At 65.7% G+C, this 21,976-nt stretch overlaps 2 protein-coding genes across 8 annotated transcripts in view; one reads left to right on the top strand and one right to left on the bottom strand.

The window, feature by feature from the left end:
• MACROD1 (mono-ADP ribosylhydrolase 1) overlaps positions 1-21,976 on the bottom strand; it is a 114,521-nt gene that overhangs the window by 71,562 nt on the left and 20,983 nt on the right. The gene's annotated exons all lie outside the window — the stretch shown is intronic.
• Positions 1,633-17,263, top strand: FLRT1 (fibronectin leucine rich transmembrane protein 1). 2 transcript variants are annotated; one of them, XM_051833141.3, is made up of 2 exons: positions 1,633-1,764; positions 10,824-17,263. In XM_051833141.3, the coding sequence occupies exon 2, from the start codon at positions 10,875-10,877 to the stop codon at positions 12,900-12,902; it is 2,028 nt and encodes a 675-aa protein (XP_051689101.1). In that variant the 5' UTR covers positions 1,633-1,764; positions 10,824-10,874; the 3' UTR covers positions 12,903-17,263. The 2 variants fall into 2 exon arrangements, with proteins under 2 accessions (XP_051689101.1, XP_089181816.1); XM_089325690.1 differs by lacking the exon at positions 1,633-1,764 and adding an exon at positions 9,874-10,009 and having other exon boundaries at positions 10,824-13,042.

The following is a 21,976-nucleotide window of genomic DNA, read 5'->3' as shown; positions in this document are numbered from 1 at the left end:
CCTCGCCCCCAGAAGGCCCCCACTTGGCCACACCAACCCATCCATCCGCCTGGCTGCCCGCCCCTGGCCTGCGGGCACTTCCTCTGGCGTGGGTTTTCTGCCAGGCTGGGGCCCCGGGGGAGCCGCCCCCAGCCTGGGTGCCGGGCTGATTGAGACGCAACGCGCACCCCACATCTTCTCATTGTCATTGTGCTGCGGCCCCAGAGCAGCCACCTTCGGCCCTACAAAGAGAAGTGCCCGGATGCAGCCGAGCCCATCTGGATCTCAGATGTGTAATGAAAGCCCGCTTCCAAAGAGGGGCTCCCGCAGGGGGAGTAGGGACGGCGGGGCTCCGCGGGCCTTCCACGGCGGCATGCACGCTAATGAGAGGCTGCGCTCGCTTTCCCGCCTGGGCAACAGCCTTCCCCGCCCCCAGGTCTCGGACCCCGGCCTCACCAGGGTGTGGGCTGCAGGAGGGAGGCCAGGGACACGAGACATGACTCCCCCCAGGGTCCCTGATGATCCTGCTTCCCCCCCGCTGGGAAAGGCAGCGTCTCTCTGGAAGCCCGGGCCTCCGCGGCCCAGTTGGAGCCTTTGAATGACATTTAACAAGAGGAGCAGGTGCTGGGGGCACAGCGCCAGCTCTGGGTTGGGCAGGCAGCCCCGCAGGGCCAGGAGCGCTCAAAACTTCATTTTTCTCTTCCCGGTCCCGCCAGCCCCAGCCAAGGAAGGCAGGTAGCTAAGCTGCAAGGAAGGCTACTCGCCGTGGCCAGCTGTTACCCGAACCAGAGGGGGAGTCAGCCCGGGCCGCCGTGGGCCTAGGGTCTGATGGGATGGGGGGGGGGGGGAAGGAGGCTGCGCTAGTCCCCACGCGGCTTCTAATTTCCTCCCGCTTAACCACCTGTGTTGTTTTCGGCAGGAGCTGGTGAAGAAGCGGACGGACAGACAGACAGACGGGGCGAAGCGGGAGGAGCCGGCCTCCCTCCCCTGTGCCAGCCTTCCCTGCACCGGGAGCAGCCAAGCAGGACGGAGCCCCCCCCCCCAACGGCGGCAGCTCCCCGAGGCAGGACATGCGGACTGTGAGAGCTCAGCGGCGCGTGTCAGCTGCGCCAGCCCCGCCGTGAACGTCTGAACTCCGCGGCGGGGGGTAATGGGCCCCCGCCTTCCCCCCGGGACACAGGCTGAGTGGCAGGAATACCGATTCTGTGGAGCCGGGGCCCCTCCCTGCGCTGTCACGCAAGAGCGCGCTCCACACCGAGCCCATTCTGCCAAGTGACTTAAAGGGATTAAAAAGAAAGAAAGAAAGAAAAAGAACAAAACCCCTTGGTAAAGAAAAAAAGGTGGGGGCAAGCGGCACACAGAGGCCCTGCCGCCCACAGGTGAACCAGGGCCGTGGACGTAGCAAGCAGCAAGAGGCCACCCTCCTGGGGATGGGTGCCAGGCCGTAGGGCATGCCTGGGGTGCAGAGGGTCGCAACAGCCTCAGGCCACGGAGGGCGCCCCTGGGCGCCCAGCCCCCACGCCCCTCGCTCCCCAGGGAGAAGCCGGCAGCCCCCGCGGCCCAGGGCACCGAGGATGCTACTTGGATCCCACAGCCTCGCTTGAACCCAGGAGCCCACGCCCCAAGGTGTTGCCCGTGCTGCCCCGTGCCCCAGGCCTGCGGTCTGCGGCCAGTGGCGGGCGGCCCCCCGGGCCCGGGGGCCACGAATGTGACTCAGGCAAGGCCTGGGCCCACCGCATCCACAGAGGCCGGCGGAGCAGGAACCCCGGGGCTGCGGCAGCAGAGGTAAGGCGGGGGCAGGGGGAGGGCACGGATGGGGGAGGGGAATCGGGCCTGTGCCTGGGCAGCTGTAGCCAGTCCCTTCCCCAGGGGGTGGTGCAGCTCGCTCGCCCCGCGCAACACGTGGTTCCCGCTGGCTGGGGCCAGGATCCTTTGCTGCCTGATGGCCCGCGCGTTGCTCGATCTAGGCCAATGGAGACGCCAGGCTTAGGGGGGAGCGGGGTGCCTCATTTGGAGTCCCTCTCCGCCAGCAGCGCAGGGCTACTAGTTCTGCCGGAAGTGGGCAGCAGTGAGATCCAGACCATAGGCCACAGCACCTGCGGCTGCGCAGCTGGAGGGGTCCACAGTCCACAAGCCCCTGCTGGACAGTGGGCCTGGGCGACGCAAAGCATCCACCCACGGCCTGCTCCTGCTTCTTCGTTGGCCCAGAGAGGGCAGTGGGGCCCCAAGGTCACACAGCAGGCAGTGCGGGATCTGGCCAGGGCTGAGTGGGCTGGGCCTGCCAGGCCTGAGAGGCGTGGCCTGCCAGGCCTGAGTGGGCGGGGCCTGCCTACTTCTGCACCTCCACAAACACAGATCCCTGGCGACCTGCGGCGGGGCCCACGGGGCAGGGCAGGGAAGCCCCAGTTCATTACCAAGATGGAAAATGACACCTCCCTGCGCTCTGCCCCAGCAGAGGGGCTGATTTATGACTGCGCCAGGGCCCGGGCCATCCGTCAGCGCGGCACAGCGCACGCCGTCTGCGGGGGCATTAATAGCCGCGTTATTAGCCACCGGCGTGAAAGACGCCCTGCGGATGGGCTATTTGCTGTTATTTATTATAAAGGCACGCCAGCCCAGAGCTGCTGCAAGCCAGCCACCCCCACCTCCTGGCAGCCGCTCCTCGCGCCCAGCGCCGCACCTGCTGTCCTCCCAGCCCCTAGGATTCTGGGGGGTTCTGGGGCAGTGTGGGCCGCACAGGCACTGTGGTGAGAGACCTTGGGTGGCTTCTGTCCCCTCCCAGAGTGTGCAGCTGTGTGTGCTGGGGACACGGGGCTGTGGGACAGCTGCAAAGCAGAGCCTTCTGGGAAAGACCTCATGCAGCCCAGGCAGGCCTGGCCCCATGGGCCTCCTGGGGTCTGCAGCCCTGCTGGTGCCGGTGGGAGGCAGCTCCCCTGAGACCTGTCCACCATGGCGGTCCCCATGCAAATTCAATGCCAAGGCCGGAGGTCGCAGCCCGGGGGAGGGCAGTGCCGAACACCCTCCGGCCTGTCTCTCCTCATCTGTAGAAAGCCGACCACGTCTGGGCCCTCCGCTGCCCAGATCCCAGGGTCCTTGGGAGTGGTCTCCATCCACATGTGTATCGGTGGGGGGTGGGGAGGGAAGGGGCCTCTGGCTCCTGGGGACAGACCGCAGGGGAGGCCAGTGGGGGCAGTCAGGTTCGCAGTGTGCTGCCCCCGGAGGTCAGGGTGGCCCCTGCACAGCTAAGGAGGGGCAGGGGTGAGACACGGGCGAGGAGGGCATGGCGCACTGAGGCCGAGGGTTTGTGCAAGGCCCTTCTGCCACCTGCTGCATGATCCATACCCTCGCTTCCCTGGGGCTGCCGTGACCGGGGTGGGGCTGCCGGGTGACACCTCCCTCCTCTCCCACACGGGCCTGTCCTGGGCCTCCGCTTGGGCATCTCTCCTCACTCATGTGTCCAGTGATGTCTCTGGGGCACCTTGTGTGCCAGGCCCCATCCTCAGAGAGACCTTGTCCTGCCCTGGGACTCTCCTGGTGGGAGATCAACAGGAGGGTACAGCAAGCAGCTTCCCCAGAGTCCGTGGCAGGTGCACGGGGCGCCCAAGGCCCGGCCCCAGGCCCGGTGCAGAGCCCCTGTCTCGCCACCACCAGGACTCACTCAGACCCACCTGGCCTGCTCACTGCTCCTCCACCCACCCTGGCTGTGGCCCAGGAGCCCCTGTCCTGTGCTTGGGGTCTGAGCCTGCCCCCCACCCCCAATAAAGGCCCTTAGGCCCCTCCCCTCTGAAACTCCGCCAGGCTTTTTTTTCCCTTCTCAAAAGGCATTAAGCGTCAGTCCAGGCAGCTCTACTAAAAATGGACGCAGACAGAAATAGCAGGTGGAGAAGCATCTTATTAAATAACGCATAGAGAGAAACACAAAATTACACATGTCTCCTTTCATCCCCGGCCCTCTGCCGGCCCCGAATAGCTTAATATTGAACACTGTTATCAATATAATTAACCTCCCAAGACACGATTTGAAAATCTTGCTTTTCCAAGTGGTTTGCCTTCTCTGAAGTTCTGGGCATCCCGATGCCCGGCTCCGGCGCCGCCCCGACGGCCCACGCGGCTAGGTGAACCCCAGGTGCATTTGCATACCTGCTCGCAATTACCGCGAGTGACAACAGCCAATGCATAATGCATGTGGCAGGAAATTAGAAAAATAATTAACTTTTGGTTTTAAAATGATCCCCACCCCCACCCCACCCCGCATGCATTACAAGTTGTAGACAGTCCACCGGGGAAGTTGGTGGGGGTGGTGGGTGTGGCTGGCACCCTGCAGGAGCTGGGACTAGAAGGTGGTGGTGGGGTCACCCCACCCCTGCCCCCAAGGAAGCGCCCCCAGTGGGCCTGCAGCCCATGAATGAGGGTTTGGAGAAGCCCATGTGATACAAAAAGCCCAAGTTCCCCTCCCAGGTTCACGGCCGGACGCCAGTGGTGGCCCCGTTCTGAGCCTCGCTCTGTTGAGCACTGGAGGCAACCTCGGCCTGCCCCGTTCATGGTCCCATTTCACAGATGGGCACCTGAGCCCCGAGGCCAGCTAGACAGAGCCTGGGCAGGGGCAGGTGGCCGTCTGCTGCCTGGCTGCGGGAGAGCGCCTGGGAGGGCCCGTGTGAGGGGAAAGCAGCACCCCGGGTCCAGCAGAGCCCCAGCAAAGGCCAAGTAGCAGACGGGGGAGCCCCGGGACCCGCTCAGGTCACTGCCCCACGGAGGGTCTCACCCGCCAGTGCCAGTGCAGGTACGCCACGGGGAGATTCCCACGCAGACCCACAAGCCTGCTCCAGGGCCCCGGGGAGCAAGCACAGGCCAGAAGCCTTCCCCACCCTCCTCCTCCCCACTGCAGGGCCCCGCGGGCTGCTGGGAGCTGGCACCCCCGCCCACTGGAGATGAGGAATGGCAGTTCTGAGAGGGAAGAGGACTTTTTTGAACACAGGCGGGCGCCAGGAATCTAGACGTGGCACAGAGCTCACCGGGTCCCCCCCACCCCGCCCCAGACTCCACGCTGCACCTGCCTTCAAAGCAGTGCACCCCTTCCCATGTCCCAGCCCGAGCACCTGCCGCCTCCCCCACCCCACCCCCACCCAGGGCCGAATGGACTGCTGAGCGGCTGACAGGTGAGGGAGCCGTGGGCTTAGGAGGCACCACGCTCTGCGGAGGCTGCGAGGAGGGGAAGGAAGAGGCAGGAGCTAAGGCCGGGTTAGCAGAAACTTGGGATATGGAGCCGGGCGCCCTGTCTCTGTGTGCCACCCCCTACCCGCTGTCTGGAGCGCAGGGGCTCATCGGCAGGTCCCCCCAGCTTGTCCCTCCCCAGCTCTGTCTGCCTGCTCAGAGCCCAGGCGCCTTCCCTGGGCTGCTGTCACAGAGAGAACTTGGGCCGCCGGGCTGGGCTCCCCAATAGCCTGGCCGAGGCATCTGCCCTCCACCTCCGCGGAGGGGATGAGTGACCCCCAAGGGGCCCCCTTTCCTGCCTTGGCCTGTTCCTGAGGCAGCATCCGCCCAGAGTGGGGCTCATGGGGGGAACACGGGGCCCCTCCTGGGGACAGGGCAGGGCAGCTCCCCTTTCTCAACCCCCTGGGCCCCACTGGGCACCCCATACAACCCCTCCCTCATCTCCCTCCTCCTGGGGTAAACTAGGGCGGGGGGGCGTCAGCCCAGCTCACACAGCTGGGGGCCGCCTGTGGGCCTCTGACCCCTCCTGCGCCACGCAGCTCCTCCTTGGGGCTGGCACCATCAGGACTGCCCGCCTGGGTCCAGTGGGGGTGCGGCTGCCTGGCACCACGGGGACCCGGCCTCTCCTCCATGCCCAGACCCCCAGCTCCTCCAGGAGTGCTGCCCACCCCCACAAGCTCACATTCAACCGTGGGTCCCCAGGCTCTGTGGCAGTAGACGGCGTCCCCAACACGGCTGGCCAGGGCTTGTGCCAGGCCTGGGGTCCTGCAGCTCCCACGGTGGGCCACCCGCACGCCGACGCCCCAGGAGGTCCCTGCAGAGGGCCCTGGGCCTCCAACAGGGAGGTGCACCCGAGCAGTGGACAGGTGGTCGTGGATGCTGTCCCACACCCGTTACTACCGGTCTCGTGGTGCAGGAGCAGAGGTGGGCCTGGGCTCAGCAGAGGGTCAGGGAACGCGTTACAGAGGGGCTGGGGTCTGGGGAGGCACACGTGAGGGCGAGTGTGTTGGAGTGGGAGCAGCACGGCCAATGCCCAGGGTGGCTTCAGGAGCCGGCGGGACATCAGAGTCCAGGGGGACCTAGGAGGGGCAGGTGTCGCTACCACCCCCCACTGTGGGAGGGGGCAGGGCAACATCACAGCCCCCCAGAGGCTGCTGCTGCGCCCGCCCGCCCCGGAGGCACGGCAGGAGCAGGGGTGTGCAGAGGAGCAGGGTGTGCACGGCAGGGCAGGCCCATGTGCCGGGACAGCTTTTCAAAAAAAATTTTTAAAGGTTTTTAAACATTTTTAAAATTTATTTTTAAAAGCAGAGTTACAGAGAGAGAGGGAGAGACAAAGAGAGAGAGAGAGAGAGAGGTCTTCCATCTGCTGCTCTACTCCCCAAATAGCTGCAACAGCCAGGGCTGGGCTGTGCAGAGCCAGGAGCTGCTTGTGGGTCTCCCACGTGGATGGCAGGGGCCCAAGCCCTTGGGCCACCCCCCGCCGCTTTTGCAGGGAGCTGGATCGGAAGTGGAGCAGCGGGGACGCAAAACCGCGCCCATAAGGGATGCTAGAGACGGCAGCTTAACCCGCTGTGCCACAGCGCTGGCCCCGGGGTCAGCTCTTAGACTTGATGCCTAGAGGTTGCACTGAGCCATTGCAGGAGTGACCGCTAGGGCCGCAGATGAGGCTACGAGCTCAGAGAGGGCAAGCAACCTGCTCAAAGCCACACAGCCAGGAAGCGCAGAGGCAGGACAGAACCCGGGAGTGTCTGAATCAGGAAGGCCGAGAGCGAGACTGCTGGGCGCCGCCCTCCTCGGCTAAGGGGGTCCCTGGGCACCATCCGCGGCTCCCGGCCCCCAGCCTGGAGCCCGCTGTCAGTCACAGAGCCGGCAGGTCGTAACTCACAGGGTGCTGACATCTTCGGGATCTGCGCGATGATGACAAGTGATCCCGTAAAAGATGGGCCATTTGCCGGCTTTAATTTGATGGCCACATAAACTATCAGACACACAACAAGGGAATAAAAAGGCTGCCAGAGCGGGCGGCTCAAGGGCCTCTCCAGCGAGGCCAGGCCCCGCCCCGATTCCTGGAGCTGCAGGGCTCAGCCTCCAGGCCTGGCTGGCCCTGGGAAGAGCCGGGCCGCGGGGGAGACTGGCCAAGATGGATGAGGCCTGCAGACAGGGAAGGGAGAGGCCTCGGGCCCCTGCCTCCCGCACGCGCCTCGGTCGTCCATCAAACAGCTCTGAAAAGTGCAATTTAGACTCCATCATGATGCCGTGGCCTTGAGCTGGGCGGGCACCAGGAACAGATGTCCACGCCGGAGGATCGGGGGCTGGCCTGCGCTCTGGCTCTAACAAGTCTGCCTTGGGCGCCGGGCAGTGCCCCGGAACCACCGAGCAGGGAAGCCAGGCCACCTGCGTCCCCTGTGCCAGGACTCGCTCGGCAGCTGGCGGACCGCAGAGGGCGGAGGTGCTCCCGGGCTAGGCTGTGACCCGAGACTGAGGCCAGGTGGCCATCAGCGGGCCTGAGCCTCCCTGTTTCAGCCCCCGCCTCCCTGCTGTCCCGGCCCCGTGACCTTGCACGCGACAGCCGGGCCTGGGTACAGTCGTAAGCCTCTCAGCTGTGCCCGTGCAAGGGGAGTGGGCAAGGCATGGCCAGAGGGTCTCTCCCTGGCCCCCGAGGGCCCGCTGGGCTGGGCTGCACAGTGTCCGCTGTTCCAAGCCCACCCTCTCCCGTGACCCAGGCCAACGCCCCGCCCAACCCAAGAGGTAGCGAAAGGCGAGGTTGGTTATGTGAGGGCCGGGCAGCCTGGGCAAAGCAGGCAGGAGGCTCATGGGAGGATGGGCGCCCCGTGACCATCTGCGAGCCCTCAGCCAGGGGATGGGGATTGAGGTCCTGTAGCTGTACAGCTCCGGGGTGAAATGCAGACCCCGACACCTCCGGCCAGGGAACCAGGCTCGCTCCCTGCCTCGGTTTCCTCATCTACAAACTGGGTCACTAGTGGGAGCTGCTTCTTTGGAATGTGTAGTAAGTGTCTAATGGGCATCAGCCGCTGGGGACACCCAGGAAGGTACACAAATCCCGTCCTTCACTGGGGGAAAGAGCACATGTGGGTGCTACGGGTGCGGCAGGAATGGACAGAGGACTCGGGGGCCATCATTTCTGGGAGGAGGCAAGGGAGCAAGTGGTTGGATGTGGGGGATGAGCAGCGGGAACAGCACGTACAAGGGCCCTGGGGCACCAAGCTGTGCCTGGCTGCTGCGGTCAGGGAGGGGGTGGAGTGGACGAGGCCACCAGGCCCACCGCCCGCTGCCCAATGCCACACAGATGGTTGGAAGGCTCTGAGCGCCAGGTGACAGGGAGGGCTGGAGGATGTGCTGGGAGGAGGCAAGAGGACCAGGGTGGCCTCAGACAGGAGCCCCCGAGGGCACAAAGACACAGCCAGACCCCCTCGAGTGAGCCAGGGGCTCTGTGTGCAGGCAGCAGGGCCAGCACCAAGCCTCAGGGGCTGGAAGGCGGGGGCGTGAGGGAGGCCCTGACCGTGTGGCCTGGGCTCTGAGAGCAGGCAGAGACGAGCACCCGGGGACGCAGGCTGGCTGCAGGGCCCCCAGGGGTTGGCCCCCCGTCCTGCGCACTTCCCCTGGCCTGAGGCATGAGCTGTGCTCCATGGATGCAGACGGAGCCCGAGCAAGGCCGTGCAAGCCCAGAGCTGGGCCCTTCTGCCCACGGACGCCACCACAGTGGCCACACCCAGCCACACCAGGCCCGCACAGGCCACAGCCCCTGTTCCTGAGCGCCAGGCACCACACAGCGCAGGCTGCACCCACATGGCGCCTCAAGTCCAGCGGTGGCCAGGACGCTGCGAGCCAGGCGGCCTGGGTTCCTGCTCAGTTCCTCTCCGGTGGTCTGGAGAGAGCGCACACCGCCAAGCTGCAGGGTTCCCATCTGCTCATGGGAAAGACACCGGCTATACACTCGCTGGGGCTGAATGGCACACACTCTGGACACCCTAAGCAAGGCCTCCATCCTACCCCCGCAGAAGGGGGGCCCACGGGGCTGGCACAGGCTGCCCAACAAGATCTCTCGGATGGACGGACGGACGGACGGGTGGGTGGGTGGGTTTGTGGGATGGTCGGTGGGTAGACGGCTGGATGGACGGACAGGTAGACAGATGGAGAAGTAGGTGAATGGATGGATGGGTAGATGGATGGATGAGTAAGTGGATGGGAGGGTGGGTGTGTGGGTAGGGGGGTGTATAGGTAGATGGATGGACAGGTGGATGGGTGGATGGATGGGTGGGTGGATGGATGGGTGGGTAGGCCAATGGATGGACAAGTGGGGAGGTGGGTGGGTAGATGGGTGGACACGTGAATGGATAGACAGGCAGATGGACGGATGGATGGATGGGTGAGTAGATGGATGGACAGGTGGGTGGGTGGGCGGATGGGTAGATGGATGGATGGGTAGGTAGGTGGATAGGTTGGTGGGTCAATGGATGGACAGGTGGGTGGGGAGGTGGACAGGTGGGTGGGTGGGTGAGTAGAGACAAGGCAGAGGGAAGCTCCACGTGGGGCATCAGGAAGGCCAAGCAGAGGAGGGTCCTGAAGGGTGAAGAGGAGTTTCTGGATGGCGAGGGACAGAGAAGGGAGCAGGTGTGGCACAGGTGAGAAACGGAGACTCCACCTCCAGGGTGTGGCGATGAGGACCCCACGGCTCGTCCCGCGGTGCCGGCTCTGCCCTCACGGGCTGGGGCCTCAGCCTGTGCCACGGCGACAAGGCCTTCGGGACCCTAGACCCCACGGCACACTCCGCGGCTGCCCTCCCCACCGGGGCTGACAGGTGATTTCTCGTTAACTGACTTCGCCCTACCACCACGCCGCGTGCCCCTCCGTCTGTTTGTCCCGTTTCTTTTAACGCCACAGCCCGGGGTCATCTGCTCTCCCTGGAGTAGCTGGCAGGGTCCTGATTTCAGGTCGGGGTGGGGGTGGGGGACAGCTGCCCCCACCACTGCACAGGGCGAGGGCAGGCTCCTTGCGTCAAATGAAAGTTCTGTGAACACACGGAAAGCAAAGCTGCCGCCACCTCGTCCTGTCTGTGCGTGAACCCGTGACAAACAGGAGGTATTGTTTTAACACCAGACAGTGACGCGCCGCTCTGGCTCTGCCGACAGCTCCCTGGCTGCGGGTTCTGGCGAAGCCTCTCCCCTCCCTCCCCTCCCCCGTCCTCCCTCCCCGCTCCTCCTCCGAGCTCACAGACACAAGCTTTCCCTCAAACCCTGGGTCCCAGCCAGAGAGCGACACGTGTTCCCCGCCCAGCGAAGGCATAAAACGCGCCCCAAATCCATGGCATCCGCGCGGCCAGCACCTCCAGCGCGAGCCATGAGCTCAGTGCGCGAACTTCAAAGAAAGAAAAAAAAAACAAAGCCGAACCTTAGCGTTGTCCGGACGTCATCAGAGCCTGACCCCAGCCAGAGCACCCCCCCCCCCCCCCGTGACACACGCTTGCCACCAAGAAGCCTGCACCTTGGACTTGACCTTGGCCCCTGCGGGAGCTGCCTGTGGCAGCCCCATGGCAAGAGGCCGGCGCGCGACTGACTCCTCAGGCCGCTGCCCCCTGCCCGGCTCTCACCGCCCCTGTCTTGTGCTCCTTGCAGGTGCTGAGGGTCTCCGGGTCAGGGGGAGTCAGGCTCCCCCAGCCGTGCACCATGGTGGTGGCACAGCCCGCCGCCGCCGCCGCCGCCACGCCCACTGCCACCGTCACAGCCACCGTCGTGATGACCACGGCCGCCATGGACCTGCGCGACTGGCTGTTCCTGTGCTACGGGCTCATCGCCTTCCTGACGGAGGCCATTGACAGCACCACCTGCCCCTCCGTGTGCCGCTGCAACAACGGCTTCATCTACTGCAACGACCGCGGGCTCACCTCCATCCCCGCCGACATCCCCGACGACGCCACCACCCTCTACCTGCAGAACAACCGCATCAACAACGCCGGCATCCCCCAGGACCTCAAGACCAAGGTCAGCGTGCAGGTCATCTACCTGTACGAGAACGACCTGGACGAGTTCCCCGTCAACCTGCCGCGGTCCCTGCGGGAGCTGCACCTGCAGGACAACAACGTGCGCACCATCGCCCGCGACTCGCTGGCCCGCCTCCCGCTGCTGGAGAAGCTGCACCTGGACGACAACTCCGTGTCCACCGTCAGCATCGAGGAGGACGCCTTCGCCGACAGCAAGCAGCTCAAGCTGCTCTTCCTGAGCCGGAACCACCTGAGCAGCATCCCGCCGGGGCTGCCGCACACGCTGGAGGAGCTGCGGCTGGACGACAACCGCATCTCCACCATCCCGCTGCACGCCTTCAAGGGCCTCAACAGCCTGCGGCGCCTGGTGCTGGACGGCAACCTGCTGGCCAACCAGCGCATCGCCGACGACACCTTCAGCCGGCTGCAGAACCTCACCGAGCTCTCGCTGGTGCGCAACTCGCTGGCCGCGCCGCCCCTCAACCTGCCCAGCGCCCACCTGCAGAAGCTCTACCTACAGGACAACGCCATCAGCCACATCCCCTACAACACGCTGGCCAAGATGCGCGAGCTGGAGCGCCTGGACCTGTCCAACAACAACCTCACCACGCTGCCCCGCGGCCTCTTCGACGACCTGGGGAACCTGGCCCAGCTGCTGCTCAGGAACAACCCCTGGTTCTGCGGCTGCAACCTCATGTGGCTGCGGGACTGGGTGAAGGCCCGGGCGGCCGTGGTCAACGTGCGGGGCCTCATGTGCCAGGGCCCCGAGAAGGTCCGGGGCATGGCCATCAAGGACATCACCAGCGAGATGGACGAGTGCCTGGAGGCGGGGTCGCAGGGCGGCGGCACGGCGCACGTGGCCGCCAAGACCACCGCCAGCCACCAGGCCGCCTCCACCACGCCCCAGGGCTCCCTGTTCACCCTCAAGGCCAAGAGGCCGGGACTGCGCCTCCCCGACTCCAACATCGACTACCCCATGGCCACGGGCGACGGCGCCAAGACCCTGGTGATCCACGTGAAGCCCCTCACGGCCGACTCCATCCGCATCACGTGGAAGGCCACGCTGCCGGCCGCCTCCTTCCGGCTCAGCTGGCTGCGCCTGGGTCACAGCCCGGCCGTGGGCTCCATCACCGAGACCCTGGTGCAGGGGGACAAGACGGAGTACCTGCTGACGGCCCTGGAGCCCAAGTCCACCTATATCATCTGCATGGTCACCATGGAGACGGGCAACACCTACGTGGCGGATGAGACGCCCGTGTGCGCCAAGGCGGAGACCGCCGACAGCTACGGCCCCACCACCACGCTCAACCAGGAGCAGAACGCGGGGCCCATGGCGGGCCTGCCCCTGGCCGGCATCATCGGGGGCGCCGTGGCCCTGGTCTTCCTCTTCCTGGTTCTGGGGGCCATCTGCTGGTACGTGCACCGGGCTGGCGAGCTGCTGAGCCGGGAGAGGGCCTACAACCGGGGCAGCAGGAAGAAAGACGACTACGTGGAGTCGGGGACCAAGAAGGACAACTCCATCCTGGAGATCCGCGGGCCGGGGCTGCAGATGCTGCCCATCAACCCGTACCGCGCCAAAGAGGAGTACGTGGTCCACACCATCTTCCCCTCCAACGGCAGCAGCCTGTGCAAGGGCACGCACACCATCGGCTACGGCACCACGCGGGGCTACCGGGACGGCGGCATCCCCGACGTAGACTACTCCTACACATGATGCAGGCCCCGGCCCGGCCACGCCTGCCGCGATCCCAGAGAACGAGAGAGAGAGAGAGAGAGAGAGAGAGGGCGGCCGCAGGTCACCGCCCCAGCAGAGAGAAGGCCGCGGCTGGGGAGGGGTGGCGATTTCGTAGAACGTGATGGTGGGGGGAGGGAACTTTTTTTTTTTAGAAGAATAGAAGGCAGGAGGGGGTTCACAGCTGTGGACATAGAATGGTGCCAGTGGGGGAGGGGAGTGCTAAAAACAGTACAGTCGGAAGGACCGGGTTGGGGCTTTTTCCGGAACTGGATGATGACATCCACGTGCACCCTGGGCCGTCACCCCGGAGCCGGCGGGGAGACGCGGCTGCCCGCAGGGCCCCACATGGCTCTGCCACCGCCACTGCTCGCCGCGATGCCTTCACGGGAGCCGTGCGGGCTCCGCAGGCGGCGGGGAGGGAAGAAGAGGTGTTTGGCAAGGAGACGCCGGAAGTCGTCCTCTGGCCGGCTCTCTCCACGCCGCTTCCCTGCCGGGCCTGCCAGTGCATCCTCTGGATGGGTCACAGAAGGAAAAGCTCGCGGCTCCTCCGCGCCCCGCACCCCGTAGAGGCCCCTGGCGGAAGCTGTGGCTGTGCCGCCCGGCGAGCCCGAGCTGCATCCGGGTCCTCCCAGTACTTCCCGGGTCGGTCCTTGCATTTCCTGAGACAATAGAATTGCGAAAACGTTCTTGCTCCTAGAAGTCATTGAGTAAGTAGACCGCGGTGGGGCGGGTGGGCAGAGCAGACCACCGTGGGGCGGGCGGCTGGGCGGCTACTGCTGCTCCCAGAGGCGGAGGCGTGTCCTTGGCAGCGGGGTGGCAGGGAGGGGCTGGGCGAGGGTCGCTGCAGCTGGGCCACTGTCCTTTCTGATAACCGGGAAAAGCTTCGACCGCCGTGTCCTCCCCTCCTTCCCAGAGGCATTCGCTCCGACCAGCCACTACCTTCTGCGCGCCTACCCTTTGCGTCTCCCTGGGAGAGGTAATTAACACCGGGGCTTTTTTTGGTAACCTGAGCTGCTTAGACGTAAGCCTGAGGATGGCAGGGAAATGTCCAGAAAAGCCCCGGAAGCCGGCACCCGTCAGCCGTGCCCACCGCCTGGGGCTCTGCCATCCCGGGTAGGGGTGGGGGGAGGAGGGAGAGACCAGCGCAAGAGGCGGCCGGGGCCCTGGGTAGAGCGAGGCGATCATTTATCAAGCGACAGCACGGTGTGGCGAGCCGGGAGATTAGAACGATGATGAGACAGTGACGGTGGAGCTGGGGAGGGCGCGTCCCCGGGCCGGGCCGAGGGCAGAGGATGAGAGGAGCCGGCCGGAGGCGGCGCTTTCAAAAGGCCTCTGCCGCTTCCACCAAAGCCGAGGCAGGACAGGAGGCTGGCAGCAGCCACGGGGCTGCCCACCACGTGCCCCGGTGCCGGCCGCCTGCTGGACATGAGAAGACCCTGCTGGCCTCGCGGGAAAGAGCTTCAAAGAATCGGGCACAGCGGCCGGGGGCGACAGGGCGGGCGGGGGGAGGGGCGCAGGCCCACCCGTGGCAGACAGGGTGGCAGGCACAGGCACGAGGTCAGAGGGCATTTTTCTCGCTTCCAGGCTCCGCCCTCCCTGCAGCCTGTGACGCCCCCCCTCCCCAGCTCCTGGCCATTCCTTGGAAACAGCGGGCAGGGGGAGGGGAGGGGTGCAGCGCTGGCCAGGGGGCCCAGGTCTTTGTTGTTTCTGACATGAGACACCCCAGCCCCCCTCCCCAAGGGTTCCAATCCCACCTCGCCCGAGGGGGGGGTCCAGGAAAGCAGCCCCCACTCCTCCCCTGCACCCGGCACGCTCCAGCCTCAGGCTCACCTAACCCCCCACCCCAGGCCTGGGCTCAGGCCCTCCCTGAGTGGTGGGCTTCATCCTGCCCCAGCCAGGCCAGGGCCCCTGGGAGAATCTCATCGCGTCCTCTCAGCCCCTGGTACGGCAATGTCTTCCTGGGTCACCCCGGAGCCCCAGCCCCTCTAGGCTGGCCTGGGCACCCAGCGAGATGGACGATGCCCGGGGCACACAGGCTCTGGGGCCCACCCACGCTCCTCCAGCAGCCGCTCACCAGCCAGGACCACCCCAAGCTTGTGGCATTTACGGCAGGTTTAAAGTTTGAAAGAAAAAAAAAAAAGCCCACGACAGACACTTCTTGGTTAAGTGGTTTTACCCTTCGTGGTAATTAGATGTAGTGATTGGAATCTCTTTTCTATTACATGGCAATTTTCCTTTAAATTTCCCCTTTAAAAAAAAAAGAGAGAGAGAGAGAGGAGGGGAAGGCAGCGCTGGGCATCATTTGCATTTTGCGAATGCGGCCTCCTGTAAGCGCAGCTCAGGCGTGGGGCCCAACGTATGGAATGCTTAAGAGATTACTAAGAATAAAATCTATTAATTAGTCATACTCAATTCCGCAGACATGACGTGCATCAGAAGCTGCTTTTCTTCCTTCCTCCTTCCCTTGCCGCCCCTGCCTCATACAGAACCCTCCATCTTCTCCCCGGCCCGGGCTCCGCGGCCGGGCGCCTGTGGCGGACATGGGGCCTGGATGCGGCTGCTTCCCGGCTCTGGGTGACGCTGGTACCGGAGGGGACAGCACCGCGGACGATGGTGGTGGCTGGGGAAGGGGGGTACCCTCCTCTCCCTGGTTCTTGCAGGCACTCTCGGGGGTCCCAGGAGACCTGGACCCCGCCCAGGCCAACCAAGCCCAAGCTGAGGCCGGGAGGTGCTGCCAGACTGGCACAGGAGGAGCATTTGGGGGACCCCTGGCTTTGGTGTTCCCCTTCTGTAAAGTGGGGGTGCATAGAGCTGGGAGCTCCAGAGGCCAAGTGAAGGCCCCTCCCTTCCACTGATTCTAGAAGGTTCTAGGCCCCTGAGACAAGCAAGGGGTCCCTGCTAGGCTGCTGGGGACCTGGCATGGGGCACGGGCAATGCGAGCAGGGAGAACAGGTCTCAGGCACACCCAGGGCAGCGCTGCCGCCTCCCCCTCCCCTCCCCCCACCCCGGGCGCCCCGCAGACGGCAGCCAACCCACTCTGCAGATCTGCATCCTGCTGAACACCCAGGGAGGAGGACGGGGCCGAGCTGTGGGCTTATGAAAAATACAACAAGGAAAATCGGATGCGGCTGACAGGCACCATGGGGCTGGCAGCCGGGAGGAGGGGCTGGGGGCGGCCAGGGCCGTGCTCTCAGGCCCAAGGCCAGGCCAGGGCTGGCTGTGTGCGTGCATCTGTCCATCCTGGGGGCCCTGTCCCCTTCTCACACTGCAATCAGCGCTGGTCCTGCACCAGGGAGGGTGCTAACGAGCGAGTCGCAGGCCTTCCAGGAGGCAGAGAGGGGAGGCATTTTTTTTTCCTTCTTAAAGAGGGATAAAAAGGCTCAAAGACGCAAATCACCGCGTTTACAACCCAGTGAGTCTGCTAAATTGAAGGGGGAGGTTAACTCCCCGGAGCTGAAGGGAGAGGCGGATGTTTCCTGGCGCATGCACCTGCCCCGGGCTGTGCACACAGCAGGCACCCCCAGACTGGCTGCCGGGGGCTCCGCAGCTTCAGGGAGGCCTGGGGGACACGAGGGGCTCCTGCGGCCCACGGTGGTGGACGGAAGCTGTCCCAGCTCCCAGGCAGATGCTCTGGCCCTGCCCCCCAAGTTCCGTCCGCCTGCAAGGGTGACAGGTGACATCTCAGCCGAGGCCTGGCTGGTCACCGAGAGGCCTCTGCAGCCTTGAGCTTCTGTCCCAGGGAGGGTCTGTGGGCAGTGAGGGGGTGTGAAGCCCCTGACACAGGGGCCCCCAGAGGCGGGAGAAGGGACACAGGCCCAGCCACAGGAGCAGGCAGTGAGCTGCCCATCGCTGGGAGCATTCAAGCGTGAGATGGGGCTGTGGCAGGTGTTTTCCAGCCTGAGCGAGCTCTGGGAGATGTGACTGGGAGATCGCCGTCCCCTCCTGGGCTTCCTTAGACACCCCCAGGACACGGCGGGGAGGCAGACACGCTCACCGTGTCGCCCTACGGGACCAGCGTCCCCTGAAAACCCCAAGACAGGGCCGCTCCGCCAAAGGGCAGACTATGCCACCAGAGAGGCCGCCAAGCGCCCATGCTGGGGTCCCCGGGGAGCAAGTGCCTCCCACGTCACCCCTCCCCACAGCAGGAAGCCAGGACGGGGACCCCGCAGCTAGGCCACAGCGGCACGCACCGGCGCTGCCGGCTGATCCATCCATCACGGGCAGCTGACGGCGCCTGGGGCACGGCGCACTCTGCGTTTTTCAGCATTTACGGCTCTTTTGAAATGTTCCAAGTAGTTGCCTGAAATATCCATGCTGGCTTCTTAAAAAAAAAAAAAAAAAAAAAAAAAAACTCATGCAAAGATTTCGTTTGCTTCCCCCTCCCCTGGCATTGCTACATGGATGTTTTTTCTCCAGTTTGGCAAATTCCACTGTTGCAGGGCTCAGGCCCACTTCCCCGCCGTCCGCACGACCTGCAGGGCTGCCCAGGGACCCTGCGCGCCGGGGAAGCCCTCCCTGTACCGCTCCTCCCCAGGGCACAGCTTGTCAGCCCGGGGCAGCTCCTGCCAGCACCTGCCCTGGGCTCTCAGACCAGCCTCGCTGCTGGCGCGGACGCCGCGCCCGGCCCAGGGAGGGCTCAGGGCGCCTGCGCAGGGGCCGACCGGTCCCAGGGGGCCCAGCGGCCTGGCCCCATCCTCCTCCTCGAGGAAAGGGTCTTAGCTGCCCCCGCCCTAATCCCCTTCGAGGCCCATCAGGGTGACCGGTCCCCCCGGCGGGATCCAGGGGCCACGGGGTCGGCGCCTGGCCCTGCCAGGGGTCCCAGAGTTCTGGCACAGCGGACGGCACCAGGAGTGCCCTACCCTTTCTCCAGCAGCTGCAGGTGGCCGCCTACCCGGCCCGCACCTGCCCTGAGGCCGGCGGGGCACCCACAGCATCTCACGCACTCCGGCCCCCACCCCCCCATCCACCGACTTCCAGCTGGGAGCCTGCCGGGAAAACGCGGCCCCCTCGGAGAGATCCCTGCTCCGCGAGGGGGCTGAGACCGGGAGGCCGCCCGCCGCGAGTCCCCGAGCCACTGCCTACAGGAACTCATCAGGCTGCCTCCTCAAGGCAGAGGAAAACAAGCGCCACATGAGCCGACAATCAAAGCCGCAGCCGCCACGGGGCCACCACCGCTCCTCTCCCCGCTGTCTCCCGGGCGCCGCGGGCCTGCGGGTTCTGGACCTGTCGCCCCAGCTGGCCCCCTTCCAGAAGGTTCTGGGTACACAGGGGGAAGTGACGCCCACAAAACCTGAAACTAGCCTTAGATATCTTCCCCCCCAAGCCAGCACGGCCAGGGGCCTCGGCTGAGAAGCCCATGTGGGCGTCCAGGGAGTTCTTGGGACGAGGACAAGGGGCCCTGGAACCTTCCAAGGGTGGCTGAGAGGGAGAGAGCAGGTGAGAGCAGGTGTTGGCGGCAGGGGCCCAAGGGCTAAACCCAGGCTGGCCGCAGGCGATGGGCTGGGTGATCCTGCTGGCGGAGCCAGAGCCCCCCGTGGGCGTGGCAGGGCGAGCGTCTTCTCGGCCAGCGCTGGCCCCCGAGTCTCTCCGGACAGCCAAGGCCTCGCTGGATCCCATTTGGTTCCGGGGCAGCTCGCTCACTGTCAGCCCCTTCCCAGTGGTCAGAGGAGGAGGAGGGGTCCCTGGCCGGGTCCTGGTGAGCCCTCGGCCAGAGGCCCGGGGGCGGGGTTCCTTCTTCCCCACCTGCAGAGCCAGCCCTCGCGGCGGGGGCGGGCACTCGGCGCATGCTCTTTTCCCTTCTTCCGGGGTGGGGGCTCTCCGGGACAGGCCCGGTCCCATCACCGCCTCACTCCCAACCTCACGGCAGAAGGCCGAGATACACGGACACCCACCACCACCCACGACGACGACAAACCAAAGTGCACTGCGAGCCACCTCGGCCTCCTCCTGTAGGTGCCTTGACACTTCGATGTTGACTGAATGTGATAAGCTCCTTGGTCCTACGCCCTGTTTGTCTGTTTTCATACGAGACGTCCAGGTCCGCCTGCCTTGTCCTTTCTTGAAATAAATAGATTTAACTTTTACGGGCGTCTCGGCTGCTCACTGGGTGCGGTGGCCGGGGGCTCCCCACCCTCCCCGGGCGTGGGCCCTGCTGCCCCTGGGCTCCAGCGGCCGGGAGGCGGCAGCCAGGAGAGACGGGGCCCCACGGCCCCAGCAAAGCCGGCGCCACCGCAGGGCTCCGAGCCGGGCCACGCAGGGCACCCAGCGGCCACAGAGCCGAGCAGCTCTCCTCCTGGACGCTCGCTAATAGGAGCTGGGGATTATCCAGTCGGAGGCGCCGCCAGCCATGTGCGCGCCCAGATAAGAGCGGAGCTGTGTGGCGGGTGTCGGGCTCGCATGCGCAGCCCAGCGCCCCCGTGGACCCCCTGCCGGCCCTCCCCGTCCTCCCCCGGGCCCGCTGTGCTCCCATCCCTCACAGCTGGGGGCGGGGGCAGGATTCTCTGCCGTGAGAACAGCAGCAGTTTCTTGCTAAATCTAGCCTAAAGTAAGAACCCGTCACTTCCGCCCCAGACCTGGTGCTGGTGTTGGGTCTGGGGGCGCTGGGTTCTTTCCCTGCTGTTCTGAGGGCGCAGTCACTTCCCGACGTGGTGCCCGGGGTGACACAGGGCACGCCGGCGGCCCCCCGGGGTCTCTCTCCCCCACCATCCTCCAGGGCTCACCCCCCCCCCCATCGGAGGGCAAGGTCCCTCACGGGCTCAGCGCATGGCAGGTGCAGGACGCCTTGCCTGCTCTCACCCGAGACCGCTTCTCGGGGGGCTGCGGGAATCCTAGAACCCGACCAGCCCGCCGGGCAGGAGACGCTGGCTGAAGGCCTCCTGTGTGCTAGGCTGCGGGGTCACTTCCTCCTTGTGGGGTGGGGGAGGCATGAGTGAGCGAGAGGCACCTGCCTGGCCGGGGAGGCTGCAGGGGCGGGGGGGGGGGTGGCAGATTTGGGCCGAGGCCGTCTCCAGGGACGAGGAAGGCAGGTTCAATTCCACGCCTCCCGCTGCAAACACAGACTCCCTGGCTGCCTCTCTCTTCCAGCTCCAGCCCCGTCTCAGATGGCCCAGGCCCTCGGCCAGACCTGAGCAGGCCCTGTCCTGTGTGGGGCTCCCAGTCTGCGCTGTGCTGACCCCTCAACCCCGTGCCCCTCCCAGGAAAGGCCCTTGAGGGTTCAAAGCCAGGCCTCACCCCAGGAGAGGTCCCCACCGGCCCCGGGCCCACCCACACCTGTGCTGTGCAGGTCACTGTGCCTCCAGTGCCCTTCAGATCCCCGGAGGGCACCAGCCAGGGCCCCTGCACTCGGTAAGTGAAGAGCGGGCCGACGATCACCCGCCACTGATCCACGCAGGGTACAAGCTGGGTGACTGCGCACACACGTTCCCGCAGGTGCACAGCACGCTCCCGCCCCCGGCCCCCACACCCTCCTCAGCCTGGAGAGCTAGCAGAGGTTCTGCCCAGACAGGGCCCACGTCCACCTGACTCCAGGAACGGCTGCGTTACCCAGTGCTGTCCTGCAGAGCGCCTCGGGCAGGGCCTCCGAGCCCCTGAGGCCCGGCCTAGACCCAGGCCCTCCACCACTTGCGTCTTGCTTTTCTGTCTCAGCTCGGGCACGTGCTAACAGCCCACCTCTGTGCTAGAAGGCAGGCCTGGGTCCTGAGCCCGGCCCTCAGTGCTGGGGCGGGCACAGAGCCTAGCAGTTAAAGGACCCGCACTGGGGCCGCGCTGTGGCGTAGCGGGTGGACAGGTGGCAGGGACGACCCCTAGTGGCTGGGCTCCCCACTGCCCAGCGCCCCGCTTTGTGGCCCTGACCCCACCTGCCGTGGCAGTCGGGACTCAAAGTTCCGGCTTAGGCTGGGGAGCAGCAGGCCACCCTCCTGCACCTGGCCCTGCTCTTAGCTGGCCACCACCGGGTTCCAGAGACACCCCTTCTCCCTCCCCTCCTTTCCAGGAGGGGTCAACACTCCCCAACCACGGCCCACACACCGATTATGGGGTGGATCCCCAGCAGCCTGCCCAGAGGGTCCCGCATGGATAGCAGCCCCCAAGCCAGCCCCGAGACACTACCTTGGTGGTGCGGGCGGTGGGGCCTGGTCCATTTCCAGGCTCCCAGACAAGTGGGTCTGCAGTGCGCGCCCTGCACGTCCACTCACCCCCAGGGCCCTCCTCCCCGGCAGAGCCTGGGGTCTCACGCGCCGACGGCCGCACCAGTGAGAGCCCACGCGGCCCCCCTGCCCGCCGAGAAGTGAAATCTTATTTGCACGGCTGCCAAGCCTGGGACGCGATGAAATCGCGCCTGGAGACGACACCGGCCGGCTCCCGGTGGAGGCGGCGGCACCGGGGAGCCGCTTATTAAAAGCCACGGCGGCCACATCTGCACCTGCCTCAGGTGTTAAGTAATTTACTGCGCCAGGAGCTCAGCGGGCGGCTGCTTATCATTTCATCTCCATGAGCAGCGAGTGCCCCACGCACAGAATAGGGACCTGCGGGTCCAAGTGCTTGGGGAGGGACACGGGGGGGCGAGCGGAGGCCCGATCGGGCGCAGGTGGGGGCTGAGCGGCAACAGATGCCCCCACTCTGTCCAGGGCTACACCAGGCTTGGCCAGAGCCCGCAGTGGCAGAGTGGGTGGGCTCAGAGACCCCCGGTCCCAAACAGCCTTGGGATGTAGCAGGAGAGTAAGGACCCTACCCCGTCGCACCAGCTGCCGCCAGTCACAATCCACAAGTCTCACTGCGCACCTGTGCCAGGCCAGCGTGCCCCCCGGCCCCCACAGGACACCTGCCATCAAGGACTGGCTGATGAAACGCTGGGGGCCAGCGTCACAGCTCAGAGGGGGAAGCCGCCCCTCGGGACACCTGCGTCCCACATCCGAGTGCAGGGATCAAGTCTCACCCCCGCTTCTGCTAACATGCACCCTGGCGGGCAGCAGGTGGTATCAAGAACACGGGTCCCTGCCTCCCATGTCGGAGACCCGGATGGAGTTCTGGGCTCCTGGCCTTGGCCTGGCCCAGCC

Source organism: Oryctolagus cuniculus, chromosome 1 (assembly GCF_051225735.1).
Source record: "Oryctolagus cuniculus isolate XC-2025 breed Fujian yellow rabbit chromosome 1, ASM5122573v1, whole genome shotgun sequence".
Taxonomy (NCBI): domain Eukaryota; kingdom Metazoa; phylum Chordata; class Mammalia; order Lagomorpha; family Leporidae; genus Oryctolagus; species Oryctolagus cuniculus.
Note: the sequence above shows the minus strand (reverse complement) of the source record. Positions and strands in the feature narration are given on the sequence as shown.

Bases quoted from the DNA above. Each gene is read 5' to 3' on its own strand.
- FLRT1 (XM_051833141.3), top strand. From the start codon at position 10,875: ATGGTGGTGGCACAGCCCGCCGCCGCCGCCGCCGCCACGCCCACTGCC.